Raw genomic sequence first — 27507 nt, 5'->3', positions numbered from 1 at the left:
GAGCCCATCCGGCAAGAAGTACGACTTCGTGGTCCACTGTGCACAAGCTTTCCCTTGGTCAGTCTTCGAGCCGAACTTGAGCGACCGTGGCAGAGTGATAGATCTCACTCCAGGCGCCGGTAGCATGATGACTTTTGCTGTCAAGAAGCTCACCTTCTCCAAGAAGCGGCTTGTGCCAATGATTGCAACAGTCAAAGGTGAGGATCTGGAGTTTCTGGTTAAGTTGGCTAAGGAAGGGAAGCTCAAGACCTTCATCGACTCGACGCATCCGTTGAGCAAAGCTGAAGACGGTTGGGCAAAGTCTCTCAGTGGTCGCGCCACTGGTAAGATTATTGTAGAGCCACAAGACTAAGTACTGGTGTGATTTTGCTGTATTTTTCTGTATGTATTGTGTAATAATGTGTTTCTCGTTCGTGCCTACGACCGTTGGGTTTGGGACCTTTGAAATGAGAAACAGGCTCGAAATAGCTGATGGCAAACTTATGTGTTAATCTGGTTTGTTGATTATTGATCCATACCATCCAAGAAGTAACGAGTAAATATTGTCATGAAACATTGAAATTGTCCTATTCCATAGGGTACTGACACAGGGCGAGGGTACAAGGCAAATATATAATTCCAAGCCCTTGACCCTACCCTGCACTCACTGATTTTGAAATTTTAGATATTGAGCCTACCTTGTTATACCGGTTTTATGGGTTCTCTGTATATCCCTAAATTGGGGTGATCCTTCCTGCTAAGTATAAAAGTCATTTGCGAAAGAAAATAAATCTTGTAAAGTCTCGCATGCAAGTCACGCTTTAGAAAATTAAGACCCATGTATCGAATGATTGGCTTGTTGGGATGTTTCCCGGAGGTGGCAACGATGCTCCAGCCGATTAAAAATGGAAACCAGCTTATAAGAATTTAAAACCACCCTGACACCTGTTAGTTTTATAAGTTTTACCTTGTATTTTTAGTAAACAAAAGATGCCATAAATTTCAATTATTAACCATTTGAGATTCAACATGAAACACAAACGCATTAATAATGCGAGACATATTTGTGTCTAATAATAACAAACTTTTATAATATGTATACACATGCATATCCATAAGGTCCATGGCATAGGGCCCGAGGCAGGTATAATTTGGGAATAATTCCAAATCTTGATCTTATCATATACTAACTGATTTTGAAATTTTAGATTTAAGAGAATGTTTATTTCATGAAAAATGGATGATTTAAAATATTTTTCAGAAAATAAGCACTTATAAATTAGAATTCATCATCCACGAAAGTGTTATTTATTAATTATTTATTTTAAACAATATACAGGTTCTTTTTTTTATTATTCTTTCTTCTGCAAAAGCAAACGGAATCTAAACTTATTCGATAGGTTTCTATATTTCAACGTAGGCATTTTTGGAGAAGAGGAAAGGAGAAAAGAAGGTCAAATTGAGCATGACAAAAAGTGAGATCCGTTTTTTAACCCCAACGGCAATTCTCCTCCGTCAAATCTCTCTCCGTCTCCGCACTTTTTGGCGTGGAAACCCTAAAATTTGCTAAATCCCCCGTCATTTTCTTGTCCAATTCCAATATCTACCCCATCTTTCACCTTTTCGTTCAAAGATACCCTCGTGTCGGCGCGTGGGAAGGGGGCGCAAGTCGCCGCCGTCCGCAATTCCCACCTACGAATAGATCAGGGGCCCAATGACGCACGATTTTTATTTTTTATTTTTGATCGAACAATGACGCACGATTGGTCGGCATTAGGGGCCTTATTGAACGAATTGAAGTTGATGGGTCATTTTGCGAAAATGGGCTCGGGGGCAAATTGAAATTTCCTCAAAATAAGAGGGGCCCCGAATGCATTGACGGTTAAGGCCATAAGCTAGACCTCTAATAACCGATGGCACCAACACGCCCTCCGCTGCCCCCAGCGGGTCAGTATCGTCATTGCGAGGTGCACCACCGAAATAAACGGAGCAGCCCAGGGACAATCGTGTAATTAGGGTCTACCCAATAAAATACTGCCACGCGGGGCCCACCCTGCGCTCCCCCACCTCTACCAAGCAATCCTGATTTATATTTCTTTTTCGAATATTAAAATATTCTTTGAATTATTAAATCGTTTTTAAAGTTTTTCTTTACTTTAATGTTTCTTTGGTTTCTTCTCCATTGCTGCGGATTCCTCCTCCTTCAATGGCTTCATCAACACTCTAATCTCTCTCTCTCTCTCTCTCTCTCTCTCTCTCGTTTTGAATGGTTTCACGCATTGGCGTTCTTGTTCTTCCCCGTTGTTCCTCAGATTCTTCGACCTCGGTTCTCTCTCCTTCAAATCAATGGTGAGTTCATCGATCCCCCGGTCTTTGGCTCCAGCCGTTCCCAAGATAATCTTTTTTTGATCGTGCAATTCCGCCCTCTCCATCTCCCGTTTCGTTTCCTTGGCTTTGACGAGGTTGCGTTGTTCGATCGTTCGATCGCGTTGGAATGCGCGTGGAGTTTTCTGTCGTGCGGGCTGCTCTTTTTTTTTTTTCTTTTTCTTTTTTGGTTGTTAGGATGAAGTAGAGAGAAAATTCTCGAGTTGTCGGAGTGAGTCATGAAAGGGAGTTCATTTATTGGAGTTCGGCGAATGTTTCGTCGTGATTTCCAATTCCGAAACGGGTTTGCCTCCCGAGGACTAATCTTGTGTTTTCCTCGGGCGCCCCCTTCTCCTCTTTGCGTGGTTTGGTCAAATGCGTCCGGAATCCGTGTTTCTATTGCAGAAATGGGATTGTTATTTCCTTTTGGTTTTCATTAATAGGTGACGGTCCTTTTGTCGTTCCAAAGATTATCTGATTTGCTGTTTATCTTAGTGTGTCGAGTGTGTAATTAGAGATTTCAAATTTTCTCTGTTTTCTTTACATAGCATATCTATTTTGAAAGTATCCGAAAAGGGGAAATACTGAATCTTGGTATTTAGCCAGGAGAGTGAAGGACTCGTGCTCAGCTCCGGCGTATATGTGCCTCCCTTGCTTTGTTGAACTATTAATAAATTATTTAGATCGATTCTGTCCTGCAGCCTGCTTCGCCGTCTTAAATGGGCCACCGTCGAAGGATGTGAAGAAATTCTGATTAGATTGATCTGGTGTTAAGTTGGATGCATCTTGTACGAGTGTACTAGTTGGAAGTTGCAGCATGTTGGGGGTTTTGTCCCTAATGCTCAATCATTCCAATGCAAAGTCCGATGTTCACGAGATTGGATATTTTGTGCGACTCAATAACACCAGAAAGTGTTCACAAACCAGTGGCCTGCACTGCGTTGACGGTGTAGAGACCTGCTTTTTGTCTTTTTTGGAAGTCCCTTGAGAAAGTGCTGATTGTCATTTGTGGCAACACGAAAAATGGAAAGGTTTGCTGATTCTGACTGCTTTAAGTTCGATACTGCTAATATATATTTTGATAATCTTGCACTAACTGTCCACCTGTTTGTCTATCTTCCAGATACGAAATTTCAGGAGAGCTTGGAGATGGCACCTGTGGCAGCGTTTATAAGGCCCTCAATAAGGAGACACGTGAAATTGTAAGGGATCTTTTGTTGGAAAAATGGATATGACTTGGCACATCATGTTGACTTACAAGTTTTTTTTTTTTTTTTACTGTTTTTTCCCAACCTCCTTTTCATTTGGACGTTATAATGATATTTTTCATCAGGCAGCAAAATTTGCGGATTGTGCTTGCTGCATTTATTTGCTGGCTTTGGCAATCTGGTGCCATTGCTGGAGTCTTAATAAGATTTGGGGATGCGTGGCTGTGTTTCCATGACTTGACTTTTTAGAGTCTTTTTCTGTTATTTTCTTGTCTGAAATAGTCTTTCCTAACAAAACAGTTTCACATGCGGTTCTGGGAACCGTAGTGTGGTATTTGACATCTGTCGCCCTGTAGGTGGGGATGAGGAACTGGATTTGTATGGTTATCATTGTGGCTTCCTCTTGGGCCTTCATTTATTGACTTTAATGCTCATTGGAAACTTTATGTTTTTATATATAGAGGTCTTGGGGTGCGGGGCGGCTTGAGGAGCTCCTTGGGCATACCTTGATCAATGGAGTGTAATGCTTTTAGCTTTGCTTTTCACAATCTCAGGTTGCTGTTAAGAAAATGAAGAGGAAGTTCTACTATTGGGAAGAGTGCATGAATCTTAGGGAAGTTAAGGTACTTCAGATATTACAGGATACTGTGCTATAAATCTATTCTATGCATCATATCAATAATGATAAATAATTCTGCAGGCCCTTCGGAAGTTGAATCATCCCAATATAGTCAAGTTGAAGGAGGTTGTCAGAGAAAACAATGAGCTGTTTTTCATTTTTGAGTACATGGTGAGTGAGCATTTTCCTCCTCGCAGATATTCGTGTAATTTACCTAGCCTGTAATAGGAATGGTTAATGTACTCTCTTTTTAGTACAGAATGATTTAGCCACTAAATTTACTTCTAAGGAAAGAACCTTCCACAAAACTCTCCTTGATATTTTACTGCTGTGCTCAGTTTACGAAGACATATTTACAGCCTTAGCAATTATTGTCCCTGGTGTGTGCCAATGGGAAGATGGAGTTATTTTCTACAAGTACATTGAAAATGAGAGGAATGAATTTTAATTAGAACTGAAGAAATAAATGGGTTTAAGATATCTCCTACATTTTCTTTTAAATGAAAACTATTGTTAAATTTGTAGTGGCAACATTCAACATGGGCAAGCGATAAAACTTCTCTGCTGCTTAAGATTTTATCTTCAGATGATCAGCAGTATGATACAAGTCTTTCTCATCAAATGCATTATATGGTATTCCATGAAAATGATTTGTTGGTTACCGCCTCTAAGATTTCTTGAAAGCAAGATGGTTAAGAGTTGCTTTGGTGCTCATGTAGAACAGGACTCTTACATAATCAACCTACAGCTTGTGTGAAGAGTGTAGTTGAGAGTTGAAATCTTATCTCAATGGAATTTATTAAATAACATCCCAGAAAGTTTCACAACCAAGAATGCCAAAGATGCTTTGGCGCACATGCAACACTGACCGCATGAAATCTGTCAATAGCTATGTATGGTGTTATGTTTAAGTTCCTTGTGACTAAAGAAAATTGCAGCTCCATAAGAGTGGCATTCTTCTATGGTTTGGTCAGTACATGAAAGGTGATGTTATTGGTGCTAATATTTAATGTGCTCCTAATCTTGTCAGGAATGCAACTTGTACCAGCTAATGAGAGAACATCAAAATCCTTTCTCAGAGGAAGAAATATGTAACTTTGTATCTCAGTTGGTGCAAGGTCTTGCCCACATGCATAAAGTAGGTTATTTCCATCGGGATCTGAAGCCAGGTAAAATTCTACTATTGTTGTAGTTGTTGTTTGGTGCTGTGCATGCTCAATTCCTGGTTCGATTTCATTTAGCATCTTTAGTATGCTTGAGGATTTTTATTTCCAAGTTTTAGACAATTTACATTTCCTTCATACAGAGAATCTGCTTGTGACTGATGGTGTCCTCAAAATTGCTGATTTTGGACTTTCTAGAGAGGTGGCTTCCATGCCACCTACACTGAATATGTCTCCACACGTTGGTGAGTCTTGTTTATTTAAATTATTCTGGTAATTTTTGCTTACCTGATGCAGCTGTCAGCTCCTGGTTAATGCAAACAGCGTGACTGAGTTGCTACATATGATCTTGTGCCTTATTTCTTGTAGGTACCGAGCACCAGAAGTTCTCTTGCAGTCATCATCATATACTCCTGCGATTGGTATGTTGTACGTACATAGAAGTCCGTACTAGAGATTTTAATACAGTTGTCAATCTATGTCGAAATCTAACTTCATATCATGCAGTTGGCATGCTCAATTGTTAATATCATTTAAGAATATCATTTTGGAGAGGATATTATGTTGGAAATTTGTCTATCACCCATGCCATGAATCAAGAGATGAGCAACTGAAATCTATTCTGTCAAGATAGTCAAATTATGTGTATAGTGGAGTACATTAAAATATAATACTGTGTTAGTGTACGGGACCAAGCTTATTCATAGGTTGTGAAATCTTATATTCTCTGGTATCATACATCCTAGCATGCATTATGGCCATTATTCATCAGCCTATATGTTGACAATTGAAATTCCATCTTGTGTAATGAGTTAAATATGTCACTTTTCTTTGGAAAACAGCTGGTGGTTAGCTTGCGTGACGTGAAAGAAGGAAAGCGTTCGCCAATATATTGTCACATTTAGTGTTAAGGTTACTTAAGTGATCATCAATCGGGTCTGATATGTTTACCTGTGCTTAATGGGCATACTTGTATCTTGTAAGAAGATGACATGCTTCATTGATCTCAGAAGCATACTTCTCATGAGGATTTCTTATGCTGTTGCTGTAGATTTACGAGGGTGCCCATGTTCTCATGCACTTAATGGCTTAGTGTCCCTGTGTGTATAAATTCTGTCTGTGATGTTTAGATCATACTAAGCAAATTCTTGTGAAGCACCTATATGAGCTTATGTATTTGCTATTTTCTGTTAATCAGATTTTCATATTCCATTTCATAGAAGCAGTTATACTCATGTCTAACGAAGTAGAACTTTCTACAGACATGTGGGCTGTCGGTGCAATACTAGCTGAACTGTTCACTTTGTCTCCTATTTTTCCTGGTGAAAGGTGATTTTTAATATTTTCTTCACAATTATCATTGAAATTTATTTGTGATTTGTCCAGTGAATCACATATGTACATTAGTTGCGTTCAAGTTTAAATTAGTTTTGGAGAATTATCTGCGGATATAACCAATATGATCTCATAAAAAAGTTCTTGTGGCCAGTGAAACTGATCAATTGTACAAGATATGCCAGATTCTTGGCATGCCAGATTCTTCTCCTTTTTCTGAAGGAGCGAGTATTTTTCCCTTCATTGATATCAATTCTACAGAGGTGAGTGTTGAAGTTAATCTGTTTGTAATCCCATTATTGTCATCCTCTGCCTTATATTTAACTCCTACAATCCTTTTTCCTCTGGAAGTATTTTGTCGTCATCGTGATGTCATTGTTTCTGGCCAGATTCTGCCTGCCAATCTTTCTGCTATGATACCCAATGCTAGCTCGGAAGCAATTGATCTCATAATGGTGAGGAACTATGCTCATGGGACCCTTTGAAAATTATGTTTTTCTTGCCATCTATGGACTTATAAATTAACAGATGCTGCTTTTGACCAATATTAGCTACTATGTTCATGGGACCCTTCAAAAGGCCAACTGCCGAGCAGTCGCTTCAACATCCATTTTTCAATGTAAGCACCCCTTCTTGGTACTTTTTTTTTTTTTTTTAATATTTATTTCACCTTTAGGGAATGCTTTGTTAATGCCCAATACACAGGTTAGCAAGCGGGTTCCTTTTCCTCTGCGTGATCCATATGAGAGGAAGCTGGATAAGATGGGTGAGTCTTGCGGAATTGAGATTTTATGCAGTTCCTAAAGCAGCGGCATTTATTTAACAACTTCACTGTATTTTGCTTACACTCTTAATAAGCATTTTCTACTCCCACTTCAAGATTTGAATATATATATATGGAAGGTTAAAATTATGAAAACTTGTCTGTACCGTAGGTTTAGAATTTTAAAGGTTTTAGGTTTTCATTGTCAAATAAAGTCAAAGCAAAGTTTGGGAAAAGCAATAGCTATTTGAAAAAGTGTTACGAAACAGACTTTGCTGCAGGTGCAATCCCAAACCTTGAGTTGAACCTGTGGGACTTTGGCAACCAACCTGATGACTGTTTTCTTGGCTTGACGCTAGCAGTGAGGCCAAGTAATGAGAACTTGGGTATGTATTTTAGTTTTCTTGTTTGGTTGATGCTTGTCTTGTTAATTTGTGATAAGTTATAGAAATTGCTCACAGTCAAGATCATCTTCATATTCATCAAGTGAACTTTTTGTCCTGTCAATATTTATTGTAAGATATCTATAGAGAACTTCTCTGCTATCCAATTGTGAAGTTCAATTTCACTTATCGGTTCAAGAGGAATTGGAGGTGTTACATGCATAAACTCACATGATAGTTTGAAACCTTGCACACACTTCCTCTCAGAAATATTTAATTTGCCTTTACACGCTTCTATACATTCTTCCTGTCATTTTCTGTAAATGCTTGATTTGACTTGTGTTTGGGTGCTCATCTCCCTGGCATTGGTTTGACACAAATTTTTGCTTGTCTTCCAATCCCATCTTTCTCCTTCCCCATTTGATTTCTATTGGCAATCATCTTTCTTTTATATGCTTGATTTTGGCAGATTTGGTGCATAACGTCTCCCAGGGTTTAGCAAAGGTGAGTTTAAACTTTGTAAGCACTTCATGTAAATTGTTGTTTGAACGTGCTAATAATGGAGTTCGCTATGTATCCTTACTTAATACTGCTTTTCAGAAACAAAAGTTGTAAAGAGACTTTTGTTAGATACAATTATTGTACCTTTTGCTCCTGTCCTAAGAATAAGTTTTGACTGGTATCGTGAACTAGTTTGAACTTCACACTGCAGGATATTTTTGGATCCGACTATAAAGACTGCTCAGAACCATCAGGCAAGTGTAGCATTTGAAATGAAAAGGCCCTTTTCTTTGCTCTGAATCTTAGTGTAGCGTTTTCTTAGAATAAATATCTCACGTCTTTGATTAGCTGTCATTCACATATTGTGGTTTTGGTGTTTCAGTTTATTGGTCGCTTCTCTCCTAATCAAAATCAAATTCAGACACCAGTCGACTCTTCATTGTCACTGTCCTTTAGGTAAGTCCAGGTTTGAAATTGTTCAATTTTCACTTGTACAACAATTGTGACAGCCTTTTCCTATATGATCATACGGAAAAGTTATACGTGGATGTTAATATAGTTGTCGGACTGATTTTTTTTTTTTTTTTTATAAGAATGCTAGACTTTTCTGGAGTAAATATATGGTGAATCTTTTTCTTCAATAAAACCATTGAAAGTCAGTTGTGCAGGCAAAAATCAGTAATGTGGATAAACTTTTTATCACAGACCACATTGTAGTTGTCAAGATTAGATTGGAAACAAATCTCTATCATGCAAACAAGTCGATTGTGCTTTCAGAGAAATGATATCTAATTATCTTTGTGTGCTGTAACAGTTCAATTCGGCATCCATCAATTGGAGTTCCACAGTCAACTGGGTTGACCCTTTCTTCTTTGCAGCCCGGTATCTTGACTACTCTTTATTGGCCATGCCCTCTTCTTTTCAGCAGGGTCATTGGCTTTGAGTAACTAATTGCATTGACGTCAACGACAATGAACTTTGTAATTTATTTCAATTTTTTTCTTCCTGTAAAGCTCAACAGGACATCAGTATGATGTCCATAAATGGACATGCCCCGCAATACGTTTGCTTCTTGGGGAGTATAGTTCGGAAATACATGATGAACAAATTGGAATATGGAGGAGAAAATTTGTACAGGATTCTCGACTTCATTCTTGCGTTATATCAACAGAGTAATCAAATTTTTCTAGGTGCTCGCAGATAAGTGGTTGCGAAGTTTATTGTGATGCGTGTGGGTACATAAATTGCTGTCTCAAGGAACGAATTGCATAGGTCATCGTGATTTGGGAGGAAGACAATTTGTACGTCTTGCTGGGTAGTGAGTTTTTGAATGAAGTCGTGTAATGGTCTGAATTGGGCTGTCTTTTTGTGGCGTAAGACATTCAGCCTTGCACATGCCTTCGGGGTTTGAAATAGCCTACATGGTATTTGTGGATGGACGCATGCTACCTGGAAAATATTCTCAGGTAGGAAGAGGGATTCTTTGCGCAAGGAAATGGCCCACATTCCCGGTTAGGGACGGGCAACTGTCTTACGTGCTTGGGGACTCGGGTCCCGTTGCTTCTCTATACGAGTCAAAATGGATGGAGATTTGAACGACGGCTGTGAGACAGGGTAGGGCCTCATCATACTGTTACTGATCGCGGGTGATGCAGGAGAAACAATAATATTTTACATACAGCTAATCAAAAGGAGGGTTCCTAGAGCTCCTTAAAACTTTCCATTTTGTAGGATATTGCACAGTGAGTATTTTGGGAGTGTTCTAGTGCTGGAAGGTTTTGCCTGGGTGGCGGGTGACTTATGTCACTATGAAGAAAGGGGATTTGTGATCTCCTTGGCTAACGTGGAAACACATCGCCACCTATTGTGAATTTATTGATGATTGGAGCGGGATGTGTGTTAGATCAAGACCGTTGATTTCATTCTCTACAGTGTCATATAGAGTGATCAGTTTCAACTATCTCTTCGCCTGCGAATTCGAGCCCCCAGGACATGCTCTCATGGCGGAGATCTTTTCGGCGCTTCTCCTTTGTAGCTCATTGATTTGAAACTCCCACCGAAGCTTCCACTCCACCGTGCCATGTTGTACCTGCGATATTTTAAGACAATCGATTAATCTAATTTTTTGGTTGGAGTATACAAATCTACCGAACGGTAAAAGAACTTTTAACTTTTAACGGGCATGATTGGTATCTCCCTTTTCATCCTACTTAAATACCAATTCTTTTCTTATGACAAGCAGGATTCTATGTGAAGAATCTGACTGTAGTCAGCATATTAACATGTACAATTTTGAATTCATGACAATCAATTACAGTAAGACAAGCAAGGAAATAAAAAGGTGAAACATGGAAAAAGAAGGAAGATACAGCAAACACCTGCTTATAACAGAATGGTTTCCGACCACCAGTGGCCATATCTCGATCGTAAGAAGCTCTGCTTGTCGGATCAGACAACGTCTCGTAGGCCTCCTGCACCCGAATGAATCTCTTGGTATACTCTTTGGCCCTGTCAGGAGGCGACACGTCAGGGTGGTATTTCAGGACCAGTTGCTTGTAAGCTTGCCTGATCTCCGACATCGTCCCGCTCTCCGAAATGCCCAAAAGGTCGTAGAAACTGTCCATCTCCGTCGCTGCCACGCGGAGGTCGTCAATGGCGGCTCTCGAAGAGGTTCTTGATCTTGCGGACGAGGAAGACCCACATGGAATTCTGACGAAAAGGCCTGGTTTTAATGGACCGGTACTGAATCTTGGGCGGATAGAAGGTCGGGGCACGAACTTGGGGTCGAGTTTTGCGCGCACGTAGAAGAATCTCTCTCTCTCTCTGCTCCTACTGGTGAAACAAAAGGAAGTTGCGATGTCTTAGCTTTGGCACGAGGATGAATTGTGAGTCTCTGCGGCCTCTTTAATTATGAAGGAGAATGAGTTAATTGGCAGAGCAGCCATGCGTAATGATGATAACTTAAAAATGAATTTAAATTTGAGGTTGGATTATGATTCGGATACGAACTCTGTGTTTCATTTTTCAGCTGACGGTTGTGATTTTGACCCATGTATAAGAAACGACTATTTGATCCTTGAATAAAAACGTGTTAATATTTTGAATACCAATTATAATGACATGCAGCCTGAAACAAGTGACGAGCTTTCCTTTGTATCTTATACGCGCCCCACACGACGTCATGAAAAGCAATCAAAGATAAGATTGAAGAAAATGAAAGGCATATATAGCCATCATTCTAGCGCTTTGTCCTAAATCAAGTCGGTTTCAAAATGTGACATATTTAATCTCAGAATTAAGGTTTGTTATCTATGCGGTGAGATAAGAGTCACTAAAACCTTTATAAATTTAGGTGTCAACAAAATATCAAGATCTTTGTCGAGCACAAATAGGACGAATGGTGAGTAGAGGATTTTGGTTAATGTAAACCCGAGTTAGTTAATAATCCGAAGAATGGTGTACTGTTGTCAATTCCAAATATTTCCTATACAAAAATGATTAAAAAAAGAATAATTTCTAAGACCATCCTCACTTTTGCGTGCACATATCAAGCGCCCTCTCTAGTTTGGAAAATTAACAATTTGCATCAACTCCCAAAATCTTTCTGAAAAAGCCACCGGCCCGCCAAACAAAAAAACTAAATTCGATGTCTAGTGGCAAATCTGGGATCGAGCATCGCAGATCCAGGTGAAAAGCGGTTGAGACGCACAAAGGATAAGGAGAGAGAGAGGTTGTAAAATTTTGGGGACACTGATTTGAAAAAATTAGAAAACTCAAACTGTTGGATAAAAATTATGGTTCAATATAATATTTTAATGTGGGTGATGGAGTAGTAAGGATGAAGGAAGAGATGAGCTCCATTGGCGCGATCGTCCATTACTCAGCTCGAGGCGGCGGAGTGGGCCATGCCAGGGAGGTGGGGCTGAGATCGGATTGGGCTAAGGTTTTAGTATTGCGGACTTTGCGACGGACAGTGTTTTGACATAGTGAAAGAGCCTAATTTGGAAGGACAATTACGATACCATAAAACAAGATTGAAATGTAGGTGTTGATTCAAAACGGAATTCTAAATGTGAGAGTAATCTTCTGATATCTGTCTACGACACATCGAATGCCAGTTTCAGAAACAATCCGGAGGACGGTAAGAGAATACTACAGACGGCCGCTGTTACAACTTCAGCTCGTGAGATGATTTTTCGATTAGAGGGTGCGCGAAATTATACAAAAACTGAGATGGCCCAGCGATTCGACGGAGAGAAGGACGGCTCTTAATTCCATCCAAAAGACGGGCCGAAATTGCTTATTTTATTGCTGATCACTCTCCACTCAAAGTCGTGCCCTTTAGATGATGACAACCAACAACATTGATTTTGATGGAATTGTCGAGAGTCTTCATCAAATGTTATCTCCTTCTGAAACGTTTTTTCGAGGTTCAAGTAAAGTTGTTGCGCGGATTTTATCTAACTGTCTTCGTTCGACCATTATTTCATCCGTTCGCTCTAATAGTCTGATTCCACTTGGTACCCTCTGTTATGTGAAATCATCAGTTAACGTTGTGTCCTTTTCTGCAAAATAGTCATTCTTCTTCACAAAATATCTCTACGAAGAATCTACATTCGTCTTCATCAATTCGAACCCAAACTCAACCACCGCCTGTACCCTCCTCCCTGTTCGCCATCATGAGTACCATCAGCGCTTGCGTCTCTCTCTCTCTCTCTCTCTCTCTCTCTCTCTCTCTCTCTGGGTTCACAAGTGGCCATGGCATCAACACCTTGAACCGAGGTCACAGGCCTCTTCGTCCGATATCGAGATCACGAGCTGCATGGAAGCCGGATTGCAATCCTATCCCCCAGGCCACGTAAAAGTCACCAATGGCTGACTGGGTGTAAGGCACAAAAGGCGTCTCATTGATGATCTAAATCAAGAAAATGAACGCTTTGAAAACCCAAGACTTCCTTATTTAGTTATTCATAAGAAGCATGGTAGAGATAATCTATTTTCGATTCATTACCCCACCTATGTCGACAATCATGTCATGTCATATACATTAAACCTAAATCATTGATGACCACTTGAGACAGAGGTTGTCTTTTATTTTAGGTGCAGCTCACACGTCCTTGGTCAATGTTCCGTAGGAAACCAAGTTGCCCAATTTCCGATGCCAGACACCCTTGTCGTGAAGCAGGACCGACGTAAAGGGGGACCAGATCGTTCTATCTACGACTCAAGCATGCAAGACAATAAGACACGAGCCCACTTGCACTTAGTTTATGTTTTATTTAATATTATTCATTGAACCATTCGACCGTGGAAGGCAAGTTGAGGGTAATTCTAGTTATCCCCATGACGGAAGTGGAAATTCATAGCTGCCGTGAACTAATGCAGGTGAAATCCACATTTCACGAACTCAAATTCATTCTTGAAATTGGATTAACTTAGGTGAAGTTCAAACGTCAGAATTCAGGGCCCAAAGCCGGTTGGTTGGTTGTCAAGGCATTAGGGGGTCTCCATTTCGGGAACTGAAGAAACACGTATCAGTAATCCCATCAAGTATAAGCAAACCGTTTGAGGTCGATGGCTAGGAATTAACCAGTTCGCGAGCCCTTCTTTTATAAAAAAGATGGTCTATTAAGAACACAATCTCAAGTTATGAGTTCTTTCTTAGTATATTACCACAATCTATGTCATGATAAAAATAGATAATAGTGTATACTTTGAATTAATTTGCTCCACTTACTTCATCGAAATATTTTTATAGTGCTCAACCCGCTTCTATTAAAAATTCAAGGGTAACAAAGCGCCACGTTCTTTGCTCTCCTCCAATCAAGGGAAAATATCAGTGGTATCAAATAGTCAAGTCATGTGTGGACGGGGGTGCTCATTCGTCCAATTAGACCAGTCTCGATCGAATACGTGGCAAAGCATTTAAAAAAAAAAAATAGCCTACAAAAAGCTGAAGATGAGGAAGATAGAAGCACATTATCTTTATTAAAAAATTTGAAATGGCCAATCAACTTTCTCTCTCCTCCTTCAACCCAAAAAGAGGACGACAAAAATCGTAAATTTGTTCCCTCCTCGCTTGAATACTCCTTCTCGAACTCCACCTTCGTCCTCCTTCCCCAATTGTGCCTTCATCCCCATGCTCTCGCCTCTCCATTCCTCTCCTTAGGGCCTCTCCTTGTCAAGACCTAGACTCGACTTTCGGCTCGCCCAAAGACTCCTGGTCTCGCTATTCGCTTTGAAGAACTGCTCCAATCTCAGCGGCACTACCTCCTCTACAAATAATCTTCGATTGAGCACTTTACGAGCACGTTATCACTGGCAGGAGTTCTCATCGACCACTGGCCCTCCAACAAAAGATGATCAATGCTTACATCAAAACCCTAACTCCTTCTCTCTGCAAGGTAAAGAGTAGAAGAAATACTATCTTTTCCCCCTTTAAATTCCAGTCCTAGTTCAAGTTGAATGTGTTCAATTTGTTTGTTTATTTGTTTCTGGTGCTGATTTAGATGCATTCGAAGTTTCCAGTTAGAGTCTCAGTTGGCCATTGATGCTTCGGTGGTGAGGACCGAAAGAAACGTAACTATAGTTTTTTTTTTTTGGTAAAAGAAACGTAACTGTAGTTGAGGTTAAGTCCAAATTGAAAAAAATTGAGAAGCTTGGCTTCACTGCTCAAGTTACCTTTTAAATATGCCTCCTACCAAGTTGTGAGAATCTAAACTAAAATTATAGGAAAATCCCATGTATGTAACAACAATAATGATATTCATAATCTTTGTTTGGCACATCAGGATATGAATCCGACAAGACCTAGAGAACACCCAGTAATCCTATTTAACCAAGATGAAGCATTAATCAAATTCAAGCCAACGTGATCTAACAAGGTAAGACCCATTACTCAATCATTGAATTAATTGGTTGGCATATCTAATTAATTATGTTTGATCGTTTGGATTTCTAATCATAATAGGACTAGATAGAATAAAAACATGAAATCCAAGCATTTTGCCTATACCTATCCATTGTTTAGTGATTGTAATAATAAGTCTGGTTTATTCACATCATATCGTGTACATTATTTAATATAAACGGTATATTAATGTAAATTAACCTAAAAGGAAGTTCATAAAAGGAGAGGATAAAAATATCTCATGACACTCTTGCCTACTTTATTTTTATTTTCCTCTCTCTTTTTTTAACAATTTTCTTTTTTTTTCCCCTTCCATCATTCTCTAATAACATTTTATTAAATAGTAAGCTATATCGATATACCTAAAATATGTAATATATTTGTATTTATATATTGAATTTATATTATAAGATAGAATTAAATTCATATATAAATATAAAAAATTAGATTAAATTAAAAAACTGAAACTTTATTTTTTATTTTTTAAAATTTTTATATTGGAATTCAAATATTATTTATATAAGAATATGATTTAATTTTATTAATTTAAGAAGTTTGTTATTCATGAAAAATAACTTTCCTATTACAAATACAAGAATCCAAGCCACATTTATCTCACATCCTACATGGGATAATTTTATCTAGTCTATATTCCTCTTTATTTAACTTTATCATATCTTGAGCAAATACCAAACATAAGATATGATAAACTTTATTCTATAAATTTTATCTTGACTACTTCAAAAGCAGGCTTAGAGCATCACTAAAAAATGACAACTAAACCTATAACCAAACTAATCAAGTGCATATCCAAGCTAAAAAAGGAAAACACTAGCATCCAAACCATATGAACATCAAAATCACCTTAAACTTGGCAGGAGAGCTCCTCGGAGATCAAGCATCCGAATGTTGCAAAAGGGGTCATGCAAACCAAGTAAAGCCTTCCTAATTCTGCCTCCTCCTCAATGAAACATAGAATTCATCCAAATCAACACAAAGAATATCATCATTCTTGTTACAGTAGAGGGATGAATATCATTATTCTTGTTGCATACATTGTTTATGAGTATAATTTTATTTCAAATTCTCACAACTTGGCAAGGGGCATATTAAAACAGGCAATGAAGGCAAGCTTCCCAGATTTTTCATTTGGACTTAACCTCAACTGCATCAACATTTCTTCTGGTCCTCACCACTAAAGTATCCAAGACCTCACTAACTTCGAATGCTTCAAAATCAGCACCAAGAAAACAAATAAACAAACAAACTGAACACTTTCAGCGTGAACTGGGACCAGAAATTATAGTAAAAAAGATAGTATTTTCTTTTATTATTATCTTCCTACAGAAATGGAGGCCAGGGTTTTGATGCAAGCGCTGATCATCTTTCGTTAGAGGGCTTGAAGTCAGTGGGGAACTCCATGACCATGAAATAGTGCTCGTGGTTGTAGCCGTTAAGGGGGATCATCTCCTTGGCAAGGCGATTATACTAGAAGCTACATTTCTTGCGATTAATGTACAATTGGTTCGTCTACAGTCAACAAGACATCCCTTATGCTCGTTGCCAGTCATCTAGACTATAAGCATGAGGATATCATTAAAATAGACCACCAATCTTGCAATGAAAGATTTGAGGACCTGAGTCATCAAAAGCATGAAAGTGTTGGTTGTGTTGGTGAGGCCAAACACATGATAAGCCATTCATACGAACCTTTCACTTCTTTTAAAGACTATCTTCCAGTCATTGCAAGGGTGGATGCGGGCTTGATGGTATCCGCCATGCAGATCATTTTTGTGAAAATCCTTGATCCAACAAGCGATCAAGCATGTCATCTTGGAGAGGATTAGAATCGAGTACTTGACAGTAATCCATTTAATTGTTCAGCTATCAATGCATACATGTGCATGCTCCCCATTTGTCTTTGAAGTAAGTGAGTTCAAGGATTGCACAAGAGCTCATGATTTCCGCTGAGAAGCCTTTCAAAGGAGTTATCCTACATGGTCTTGTAAAAGCTGGTTCTCCTTCACATTCATCTGGTAGGGCAGCAAATTAAGGAGGCTCACTCTAAAAGGAAGTCAATGTCATTTAGATATTCTCAGGAGAGTGTAACTGATAGGCACATTCTCCGAAAATAATATTGTTGAATGCTTTCAACAAGGGGCTAAAGAGCCTCAGGAATGGAAATAACAACTTGTCGATCACCTTCCTCCACAATCATGTACATCTCCTCACGTTTACTAACGTTTAGCATAATACTCATACTCTACTTCTCTATGAGGCCTAGAATGCTACTCTCCGGCTTTAAAGTAATCTTTATCTTTTCCCACACGTAGGAATAGGTGTTCTCTTGAGCCATTGGGTGATATCAACGTCATACTACCATGGTTGTCCTAGCAGAACATGGCACACGGCCCATCTCCACCCATCACAAAAATAGTGTCCTTTATAGGATTCTTTTCCAATTGAAATAGATAAACGATAACTACATTACCTTGAGCTTGGCCCCTTTACAAATCCGCCCGATTATTTAAGAGGAGGGATGTGACGGCTATTTTTAGTTATAAATGGTCCACTAGGGCCACCGACACTATGTTATCACAACTTCCACTATCAATTATGATATCGTAGACTTTTGCCATTGACAATGCAACGAGTACAAAAAGATTATTCCTCTAGGTGTCCTCTTTGTAGCAAGCAATAGTTGTCTAACGATGCAGTCGACATGCTTGCCTTCTTTGTCCTCCACTTCTTCTTCATCCACCCAGCCATCTTTCGTATATGTCATTTGTTGTACTTGACAACATTGGCCTTCTTCCGTTGTGGGCAGTCGCTTGAACGATGTGGCCCAGTTTGTTACACTTTAGCATTTGATTGGTTGTGGCTTAGCATAGAGGTTCTGGGCATTCTGGTTGATGTCATAGTTATTTGCAGCAACTAGTGCCTCAGGCACCCCAACAGCAACTCCCCAAAAAGTTCGGTTTTTATATTGCCGGTTTTCTAGTTGGAGGATTTGGAACATCTAATTGTCCTTCCCTTCCAAATGATCCTTGGCGAAATAACTATTAATTAAATTATGGGGGTACTTCTCTCTAGCTGCATCTTGACCTTTCGCCATTTCTTGGACATCCTAAACAGAGAACAAACAATGCAATGAAACTTTGGTCTTGAACATTGAGTTGCATGCCACGATATACCCAGTGGCCTATTGTGCCTTTGACTCAGCTAGGTAGTTGTAGGTGGAGAGACTCCTCCACGTATGCTTGGATTGATCGGGTTGATGATCCTTAGCCAGTAGTGTTACCATAAAGATTAGTATTCTTTGCTAGACGTGCCAAAGTGACGATATAGCGCTTTTAGTTCAAGTCAATTCATGTCAGTACCAGATTATGGATTCGTGAATAAGATGTATATGAAATATGTACGTTTTTAAAGAAGGAGCAACACTAAATAAAATGCAAACACATGCTTCAAATTAAGCTGCAATTTGTTTTTATTAATTTGTTGTTATTTGAATATAGCGAATATCTAGTGAAGTTTATTCGAGTAATACAAAATAAGTTGTTGTTGAAATTATTTTAAACTATTTTGAATTGATGGATAAATAATGCATTTATTTGTGTAATTAACAAATGTATATTTCAAACTAAGTATTATTTATTTAGTACGACAGATTTCTGGGGTGCATTTAATCTTTTCTAAACTATTACACTAAGTTTGTGACTATGAAAATGCAATTTCAATTTCTAGATCTCAATACATAAAAACTCTTGAAAATAAGCTTCAAAAAAATGTATCTCGTCTAATATTAAAATATTAGAAAAATATCAAATGCACCCAAGAAAGGTCTCTCGAGGAGGGTGTCCATTGGCCCATCATTCGATTATATAAGTTAGAACTGAGATAATATTCACCAAATACTTGCCACGTGGAACCTAACTTTACCTTGTGGTGGTACATTTGCCACATGTGGCGTGTCATATGGAATAACTGTTCCAAGTGTTATCTATAGTATGATCTCATATTTTTTAGGGATATGGATTTAAAAAAAAAAAATTACCCATACAACATTGGGCCTCTTGAAACTGTGTTACCCATTTTGCTAGCGCTAGTTGGAGAGAAAAAAATTCTTACAATGAAGTTCCAAACTAATTCATGATACCAATCAAAACTTACTCTTAGGATAGAAGCAATAAAATACAACGTTGCATTCGTTCACAATGTATGAGATAGGCTGGCTATACATGTTAGATATAATTAATGCGTCAACTTGATTAATGACATAGTCTATAATGACCTACTTAGTATTTAATTAATTTTGTGTTAGTTATATTATTTTTTTATCTTAATTGCTAATGACTATAAAAAATGAACATCTTCATCATGTCAAGATTTATCTACACTATCATTCAACAGAAGATATATTCAAATTGATGTGCCGATTTAATTAATGATAGTTTTCAAACTGACCACAAAATAGATAATAGTTACATGAAAAATCAGAATGTTATCATAACTGAAGATTGATTCATAAATCTTTATCCTTCAAAGTAAGATCTTTAACTTCCAACAATAATTTACGGAACCACCCACACATGGCTGAGGTGGTTGAAGCTTGCCTTTCCTCCTCGGAGGTTCTGGCTTCAAACTCTCTAATCAGCTACGTGATTTAAGTGGGTGCATGGCGGTGGTGTTGTCTGGGCCTGCCCCGGGGTATAGTCACGGAATACTGAATCAGTGTAAGCCGACAAGGGAAAAATAGATCCTCGGTCACCAAAAAAAACAAAGAACAATAATTTACGGAAAGTCCATTAGTTTTCCGTCGTGGAGATGCACTTTTAAGATTTGAAATTTTGATTGCTTGTTGACTTACTATATAGAAGCATGGACAAATTGTGCAAACTACGTCGGGACGGCATCACTTGTCCGTTAGATAGAAACACATGGGTGAGAAAATGTCCTTTGATTAGACGGATCCGTTGAAATTGTCCGACATCACGGCAAGAACAAATTTGTTGGAGGACAAGGAAGAGATGGAAGGCAATTTCCCATTTCTAGATCTCAATACCACATAAAAACTCTTAAAAAAAAAAAAGAAAAAAAAAAAAGAAAGAAATGCATCTCTTCTTTCACTAACCTGCTTACATTTGAATATATCAAATATATGGATACCTGGACCCCTAGTGTTAAAAAGGTCAGCACAAATGGACACTTCCCAAATGTCAAAAATTACGAAAGTGATCTTGCCGCCAAAATCGAAGCAAAATGGATCACTTCTGGATCGCCAGCCGCGAGAAAATCCGACTAAGTCGGGCGTGGCAATTCCCGAGAGTCGTACACAAAACGATATCATTTTTGTATAATTGAATTTTAACATAATAATTAATTAATTTAAATTTATTTATTTATTTATTTATTTATTTAAAAAATAGGAAGGAGGAGGAGGGAAGTATGTGGCGGCTAAAGGGCTCAGCCCTGCCACCGCTGCCGCCGCCGCCTCCCTCCATCGCCGAGAAGGTGGGGGAGGTCAGTAGGGGCACCAAGCTTGGGCCGCCCTCGCCCCAAGGCTCGGTGGCTAGTCGGCCCTCCCCAACCTTTCAACAACAGCGGGGAGGAGGTGATGGCGTGGGCCTCAGCCCCTCAACCGCCGGCGTGCCTTCCATCCTCCCTCCTCCTCCTCCTCCGTTTTTTTTTTTTTTAATATAATAAATTATTATTATTATTATTAGTTTTAAATTTAATTTAATTAATTTTTATATTATATTAAAATTTAAATTATGCCAAAGCAGCGTTTTTTGTGTGTATGTTTTGCTGATTCAGCATTCCTACGAAATAATGGCTGAAAAATTAATAAATAAATAAATATCATGTAAGATTTCCGGCGAGGCTTACCAAAGCGAGAAAATTAATAATAAAATACCATGTAGGATTTAAGCGAGACTTACTGGATATGACACTCAAGTGTCTCATTTTTTCATAAAAAGTGGCACTTTTGTAAGTTTTAGCACTAAGTGTCCTTTATACCAACTTTTGACACTTGAAGCTTTTTTTGCCCAAATATATGTATTTACTTTGCTTTCGAGATCATTCAAACCAATCTCATCCTTCGAACGATCTCTTAGTAAGGTTAATGGTCATAATTTGATGTACTCCCCTAAAGACTTTGCTCATGTCGTGATGCTCGACATGTAATAGGGTTCCACCGCATTAATCAGATGGAAATGTCCCACCATGTGTTTCACGCTTCTAGCTGGGTACAAAGTGATGCTGTCCACAAATTCATGCCTTGGGCTAGAATGGATACTAACACAAATCATCGCAGGAGAATATAAATAGGCATGCATGCCAGTGCACTAAACATAGATTGTTACCAGCAAATCACACCATTCCACAAATGGATTCTTGCAGTTTCGCGGACATCCCCAGAAATGTAGCTGTCGTTCTGGCTATAGTTTTTTCCTTCTAGCGCTCCCGCATCATTCACAAACTTGTCAAATCCGACAATAAAAAATGCCACCGGAAGCAGAACCCCGGAACTGCCCGGGCATGGCCTCTGGTGACCACCTCCACCTCCTCTCGGGCGCAAGGCCTGCCTTTCAGAAGCTCGGGGCGATGGGCCGATGCACTCTGCCAGTGTTCTCACTCCGGCTCGGCATCCACCGCGAGTGGTCGTCCTGAGCAGCTGGAGGCCGCCAAGGAGTGCCTTCGCCACGAGTGACCACGCGCTCGCCTCCAGGCCAGACATCGCAGCCAGCCGGTACATGGGCTACAACAGGGCCTTTGCTTGGGCTCGCCCCTATGGCCCCTACCTCCGCCTCGTCCGGGCAAGACTGCCAACCTGGTGCTCTTCTCGAGCCAGCGCCCTCTGGGCGCTGCGCCCGGTCTGGAACTCCGAGGTCGGCTCCTTACCAAGGAGCTGTGGCATCGACCCCCGGCAGCGGAGTGGCAATCAGCGAGAAGTTGGAGCACATGACGTTCAACATGAACCTGAGGATGATATCCGGGAACAGGTACGAGGATGAGGAATTCGAGGAGGTCGGGTCGGATGCGTGGAGGTTCAAGACAGCGATGAACAAGGCCTTGGGTCTTTCGGGGCGTTCTGTGCTCTCGGATGCGATTCCGTGGCTGGGGTGGCTAGATTTCCAGGGGCAAGTGAGGTCCATGAAGGAGACGGGGCCGGGAGCTCGACTACGTGCTCGAGAAGTGGCTGAGACAACACCTGGAGAAGAGATCAAACAAAGGGTTTCGAGTTGATGATGGCGACGCCGATGTCATGGACCATCTCTCTTGAGAGCCTGCCCGAGGACGATGTGGTGTTTTGGCCACGAGCGTAAGAACATAATCAAAGCCACAGCTTGGGTATAAATTTCTGCGTTCATTATCATCATTTTTTATTAAGGTTGAGATCATACTGCATGAACAAATATAAATTTGCTAGATGCAGCCGCTCCTGATTTGAAAGTCTACAGTCGCTCCTTTCAACCTGAAAACTTTTCTCGACCTCGTCTAAGGAAGATGCCTTCAACTCCGCACTGTTCATGGAAATTTCTTTTCGAATGTTCATATACTGAAAATAATTTACTTTTGTTAAAAATTTGATGTGTACATGCGGAAGCATAGTTTTGGTATTGATTATAGGTTTTGATTAGTGATGCGTGCAAATATATGATATATTTTGTAGTAGATGGATATGGATAGAAATACGATAGTTCAAAGAATAAAGCATGGGATATGGGAAGTTTTATTAGATGCACAAAAATAGCTTGATAGAGGTGTTGGTGGAGGAGAATCTTGATATGGAGTTTATAAGTTCACTCCCCCACACCGAGTCACCGTGGAGGTCTAAAACCTCTCACGGTGGAGGATTCACCCTCACACTCAGCTCAAATGATGAACCAAGCCTGATTTATAGGGAATTACAACCGAGTAGCACACAATTTTGTCTGGACTCAACTTTGACTAAAGCTTTCCTTCCTTAACTTGACTTCTTGTTGTCCACGTTCCAATTTCTTCTTCAGCCGCACTTGAAGTTTATTCAAGGTTTCTTACTTGAATCTTCTCCCAGCTTGTGAGCTGTGCATATTCATTTCTTTTGCTGCTGCTTGCTTGTATTCCCACGTGAATCTTCTGTTCGTTAGCAATTCTTCAATTTTGCAGCCATCACCATTGAAGTTCTTCTAGTTTGCAGGCTGTATGCTAGCCGTTCTAGTTTGTCCATTTTCTTGATTCTTCTTTCTTCACGGTTAAGTAATAGTTTCTGAAAATGGATCACAATTTCAAGCAGCTTTCTTAGATATTATGGAATCACATTGTGAAATCTTGTTAACTGATTAAACAAATCAATTATTCCCTCATGTTCTTGAATCTGCTTATCGGACATCCTCCAGAAGATTCGGTTGAATCTATATATGCTTTCAGCTTACTTCTCTCCATTACGACACCTCATTCTCTCTCACTCACTGATCTGCAGATCCTGGGATACTAACTGGGACAGAGAGCACATCCATCACAATTACATGGGCACTTTCCTCCTCCTCCCAACCACCTGGCCGCTCCTCAAATCTGCCCAACAGGAGCTCGATGCCATCGTCGGGCAAGACAAATGGGTCCAAGAGTCGGATATTAGCAATCTCAAATACCTCAAGCCATCGTTAAAGAGACTCTTCGCTTATACCCAGCAGCTCCTTTGACGGGGATCAGAGAAGCCATGGGAGGACTGTCACATCAGCGGCCACCATGTTCCTAAGGGCACTCGAGTGCTTGTCAACATCTGGAAGTTGCAAAAGAGACCCGGGTCTGGGCGAAGCCCGATGAGTTTCGGCCGGAGCGGTTCTTGAAGGAGCAGGAGGAAGTAGACTTGAAGATCAGAACTTCGTGTTTATTCCGTTCAGATTCGGGCAGTGAGGTCTTGCCCAGGATCCACGCTGGGGTTGCAGGTAAGGGGTCACTTTGCATGATTCTCGCTCTTTTATAAAAGGACCAACCCAAAGTGACACTAGAAATTAAGGCGTTTTGGTAATCACGTATTTGACTAATCGAGTTACAAAATTGAACAGGACTCGGCAAGGCCTAGAGCTATGTTGACAGGCTTAAACCAAGAAAGAAAAATGCATACGCACGTTCGCTATATCATGCTTCCAACCTTTTGGCACGAGTATGTGTCTGACGGGACTCGGTGACTCGTCAGACCCAACTTGAATATTCAACTCGACTTTGACACGTAAATACGAATTGCAGGTGGTCCATTCACGCTAGCACGGATCCTTCAGGATTCCAGGTGACGCCGGAAGAGGGGGCGACGGTGGACATGGAGGAAGGGTCGGGCATTGCCCTGCCCAAGGTGAAACCGCTTCGGAGTTGCACTGGGAGCCGCGCCTTCCGCTTCATCTACGAGAACCTCTAAGTGGAGGAAGGGAATAATATGATCGGAGCTATTTTACTATGAAGACCTTCCTTGCCGTATTTATTATCGTTTGGTAGTTCGATGTAATAGAAGAAAATGGTTCTATTTCCTTTTTCTTTCTCTTTTTTTACCTTCGAAGTGTAATGAATAATGGACTAAATAAAAAGGACTCTGTTAAACACTTCATAAGAAGTATTAATGCTTTTGTAATTTGGGTTTTTTATTATGACATGTTAGAAAAGAGGCTTTTTATTTAATTTTTTTGGATGTGCTTTAACTTGTACTAAAATTGTAGTTTTTTTCTATGTATGGGTTCTCATCGAGTACTGTTAAATGTTTGTTAACAAGCACTTTCTAAGTAAAATGGGTGTTCAATTAGGTGGTATTTGATGTCTTTCAGGACAGATGAAATCATCAACCTATCTTAGTGTATCAGATTCATTAGTCAAGAGGGCAATTTTTGCGAAACAGGTTGTTATCATGTGGAGGGACTTCTTAACTATTAACATCTTGGTGGTGCAACAATGAAAAATTTGTCATCTACTAAACCTTCTGTAGCAAGTTTGGGACTCTTATGATAACACTTACAAAGGATGTCCAGCACTGCTTAACACTCCCAATCCTTTTATTTATATAAAATAAATGTGATATCGCTAATTATTAGCACGTGCAGCATTTAGAGTGCTTAAATCATACTATATAACAAAAGATATTGGCAGCCAATAAACATGCAGCCTCCTTGGTAAAGGGAATGGGAGTGACCCTCCAAGGTTTGGACCCATGAGCACTACACACATGTATATAAAAGAGAGGAATGAGACCCAAAAAAAAAAAAGATCTTGACCATTTTGGTTGATAAATTCAAGCTTCCATCTATACGATGGGGCTGTATACACAGGCCATGATCCATTTTCATTTTGGTGTGTTGCGACATATTCCATATAAGTGAAGGTAAAAATTTAATAGGGGTATGCACGGGTCCATAAATTATTAGAAGCCGTTTAGCTATTATGGTTCCACCATAATCACAAGCCACCTACTCTCCCTAACTTTGAAGGATAAAGATTTTTAGATATGTCTTCAGTTATAATACATTTTGATTTTCACATAACTATTATCTTTTTTATGGTCAATTTAAAAACTATCATTAATTAAAACGGCATATCAATTGAATTTATCTTCTGTTGAATAATAGCATAGATAAATCCGGACATATGATGAAGATATTCATTTTTTTATAGTCATTAGCAATAAAGATAAATACATATATATAACTAATGCAAACAAATTAGATACTAATTAGGTCATTATAGACTATGTCATTAATCAAGTCCACGCGACTAATTGTATCTAACATGTTTGGCCAGCCAAACTCATGCTCCGTGAACGAATATAATCATTGTACTTCATTGCTTCTTTCCTAAGAGTGAGTTTTGACTAGTATCATGAACTAGTTTGAACTTCACACTGCAAGATATCTTTTTACTCCAACTAGAGATTAATATGTAACTTAGTTTCAAGAGGCCCAATATTATATAACTCCGTTCCTAAGCAAGACCTTAAAAGGTTTTGACATCTTGAAAGACAAGATAAGGAAGGAAACCCCCTCGATAAGTGGATAAAGAAGACAAAGAAAGTCTAGAAAACAGGTCAAATATGGGTTTGCTTATAACCCATATTTGATCCATTTAGCCCAACAAAACAATAGAGGTGTTAAAATGGGTCTTAAACCCATATATGACCCATTGATTACTTAAAGACTACTTAAATGGGTTTAAAATTAAAAGTTTAGAATAAATGGGTCTTAAATGGGTTAGACTTAGAACCCATTTTCAACCTAAGGCTCACACTTTCTCTTTCCCTATTTAGCCTTATAAAAATCTTCTTCTTTTTTTATACATATCAAAATTATGATTTTTTTATATTTCCTTTTTCTTTTCTTTTTCTTTTCTTTTCTTTCTTTTTCCTTTTCTTCCTCTTTTCTTCCATCTTCCTCGGCCTGGGCTGACGCGGCGATGACTAGCGATCCGCCAAGTGAGGCTTGAGCTTATCAATGACTAGTGAGACCGGAGCTCTAGCTCACCGACATCGGGCAAAGCCAAGTTCCCCATATTTGGCAGGCCTCGGCCTCCCCAACGATTGGCGAGGCTTAAATCTCGCTAATTTGGCGACACTCAAGCTCGCCAACCTCTAGCAAGGTTTGAGCCTCGCCAATTTAGCGAAACTTGAGAAGCTCATCGACATCTAGCAAGCCCGAGCTCGCTATGGTCGCAACCGGCGAAGAAGAAGAAAAATAAAAATAATTAATTAAAAATTATATTTAAAAATAAAAATAATTAATAATTAAAATTTTGATTTTTATAAAAATAAAAAAATTTATAAATTATATTTTTTAAAAATAAAAATATTAAAAATGAGTCATGGAGGAAATTTAATCATATTTTTCATGCCAAATGGCAAAAGATATTTTCTAATTTATTTTCGCAGGTAAAACAAAAATATTGTAATTTTCAAAAAAATACTTTTGGTTTTCCAAGAAAAAATGAAGGTTTATGTTTTAAAATTTATAAAAATTGCCAGCTAAATTTGTATAGCAATACCATTTAAAAAATATATTACAAGAAATAAGCCTTCTTAAATTTAGTTAAATAAGTCGGGTATGGGTTATGAATGGGTTGAGTTGGATAGGGGTCAAGACTTTTGCACTATAATAAACGGGCCATCGACTAATTAAATGGGTAGATTTGGGTTTGACCATTTATGACCTGACCCAAACCCAATCCAACAGGACCCAACTCACCCATTTGACAAGTTTTCAAAATAGATCTCTTCGTCTCTTTTTCATCTCTAACGATTGTCACTCTCTATCCTCAGTCCACTCA

At 39.2% G+C, this 27507-nt stretch overlaps 3 protein-coding genes across 3 annotated transcripts; 2 read left to right on the top strand and 1 right to left on the bottom strand.

Annotated features, from left to right (window-relative positions):
* Positions 1–2161: 2161 nt before the first annotated feature.
* On the top strand, positions 2162–9504 carry LOC104425702 (serine/threonine-protein kinase MHK). The gene is given in 22 exon segments (XM_010038478.3): positions 2162–2328; positions 3045–3374; positions 3467–3545; positions 4106–4174; positions 4252–4341; positions 5201–5339; positions 5477–5548; positions 5551–5578; positions 5703–5755; positions 6596–6662; positions 6823–6931; positions 7058–7123; positions 7220–7238; positions 7241–7287; positions 7374–7434; positions 7713–7817; positions 8284–8318; positions 8527–8569; positions 8698–8710; positions 8712–8771; positions 9130–9197; positions 9200–9504. Coding segments are annotated over 21 exon segments (1290 nt in total). The 5' UTR covers positions 2162–2328; positions 3045–3366; the 3' UTR covers positions 9259–9504.
* Positions 9505–10272: 768 nt separating this feature from the next.
* LOC120288764 (chaperone protein dnaJ 20, chloroplastic-like) lies at positions 10273–11113 on the bottom strand. The gene is made up of 2 exons (XM_039302905.1): positions 10694–11113; positions 10273–10404 (listed from the first exon to the last, which is right to left on the bottom strand). Exons 1-2 carry the CDS (start codon positions 10937–10939, stop codon positions 10273–10275), a joined length of 378 nt encoding a protein of 125 aa, XP_039158839.1. The 5' UTR covers positions 10940–11113.
* Positions 11114–22020: 10907 nt separating this feature from the next.
* Positions 22021–24625, top strand: LOC120288763 (xanthotoxin 5-hydroxylase CYP82C2-like). Its single transcript, XM_039302904.1, has 4 exons — positions 22021–22471; positions 23693–23836; positions 24000–24158; positions 24492–24625. The coding sequence occupies exons 1-4, from the start codon at positions 22021–22023 to the stop codon at positions 24623–24625; spliced, it is 888 nt and encodes a 295-aa protein (XP_039158838.1).
* Positions 24626–27507: the final 2882 nt, after the last annotated feature.

This window comes from Eucalyptus grandis, chromosome 10 (assembly GCF_016545825.1).
Source record: "Eucalyptus grandis isolate ANBG69807.140 chromosome 10, ASM1654582v1, whole genome shotgun sequence".
In the NCBI taxonomy this organism is placed as follows: domain Eukaryota; kingdom Viridiplantae; phylum Streptophyta; class Magnoliopsida; order Myrtales; family Myrtaceae; genus Eucalyptus; species Eucalyptus grandis.
This window is presented reverse-complemented; position numbering and strand designations above follow the sequence as displayed.

Excerpts from the sequence above, each read along its gene's own strand:
- LOC120288764 (XM_039302905.1), bottom strand. The coding sequence starts at position 10,939 with ATGGACAGTTTCTACGACCTTTTGGGCATTTCGGAGAGCGGGACGATG. Across the intron at positions 10,405-10,693 it reads AACCATTCTGTTATAAGCAG|GTACAACATGGCACGGTGGA; the intron begins GTGTTTGCTGTA and ends AAAATATCGCAG.
- LOC120288763 (XM_039302904.1), top strand. The coding sequence starts at position 22,021 with ATGGCCCCTACCTCCGCCTCGTCCGGGCAAGACTGCCAACCTGGTGCT. Across the intron at positions 22,472-23,692 it reads GATCAAACAAAGGGTTTCGA|ATCCTGGGATACTAACTGGG; the intron begins GTTGATGATGGC and ends ACTGATCTGCAG. Across the intron at positions 24,159-24,491 it reads GATCCACGCTGGGGTTGCAG|GATTCCAGGTGACGCCGGAA; the intron begins GTAAGGGGTCAC and ends CGGATCCTTCAG.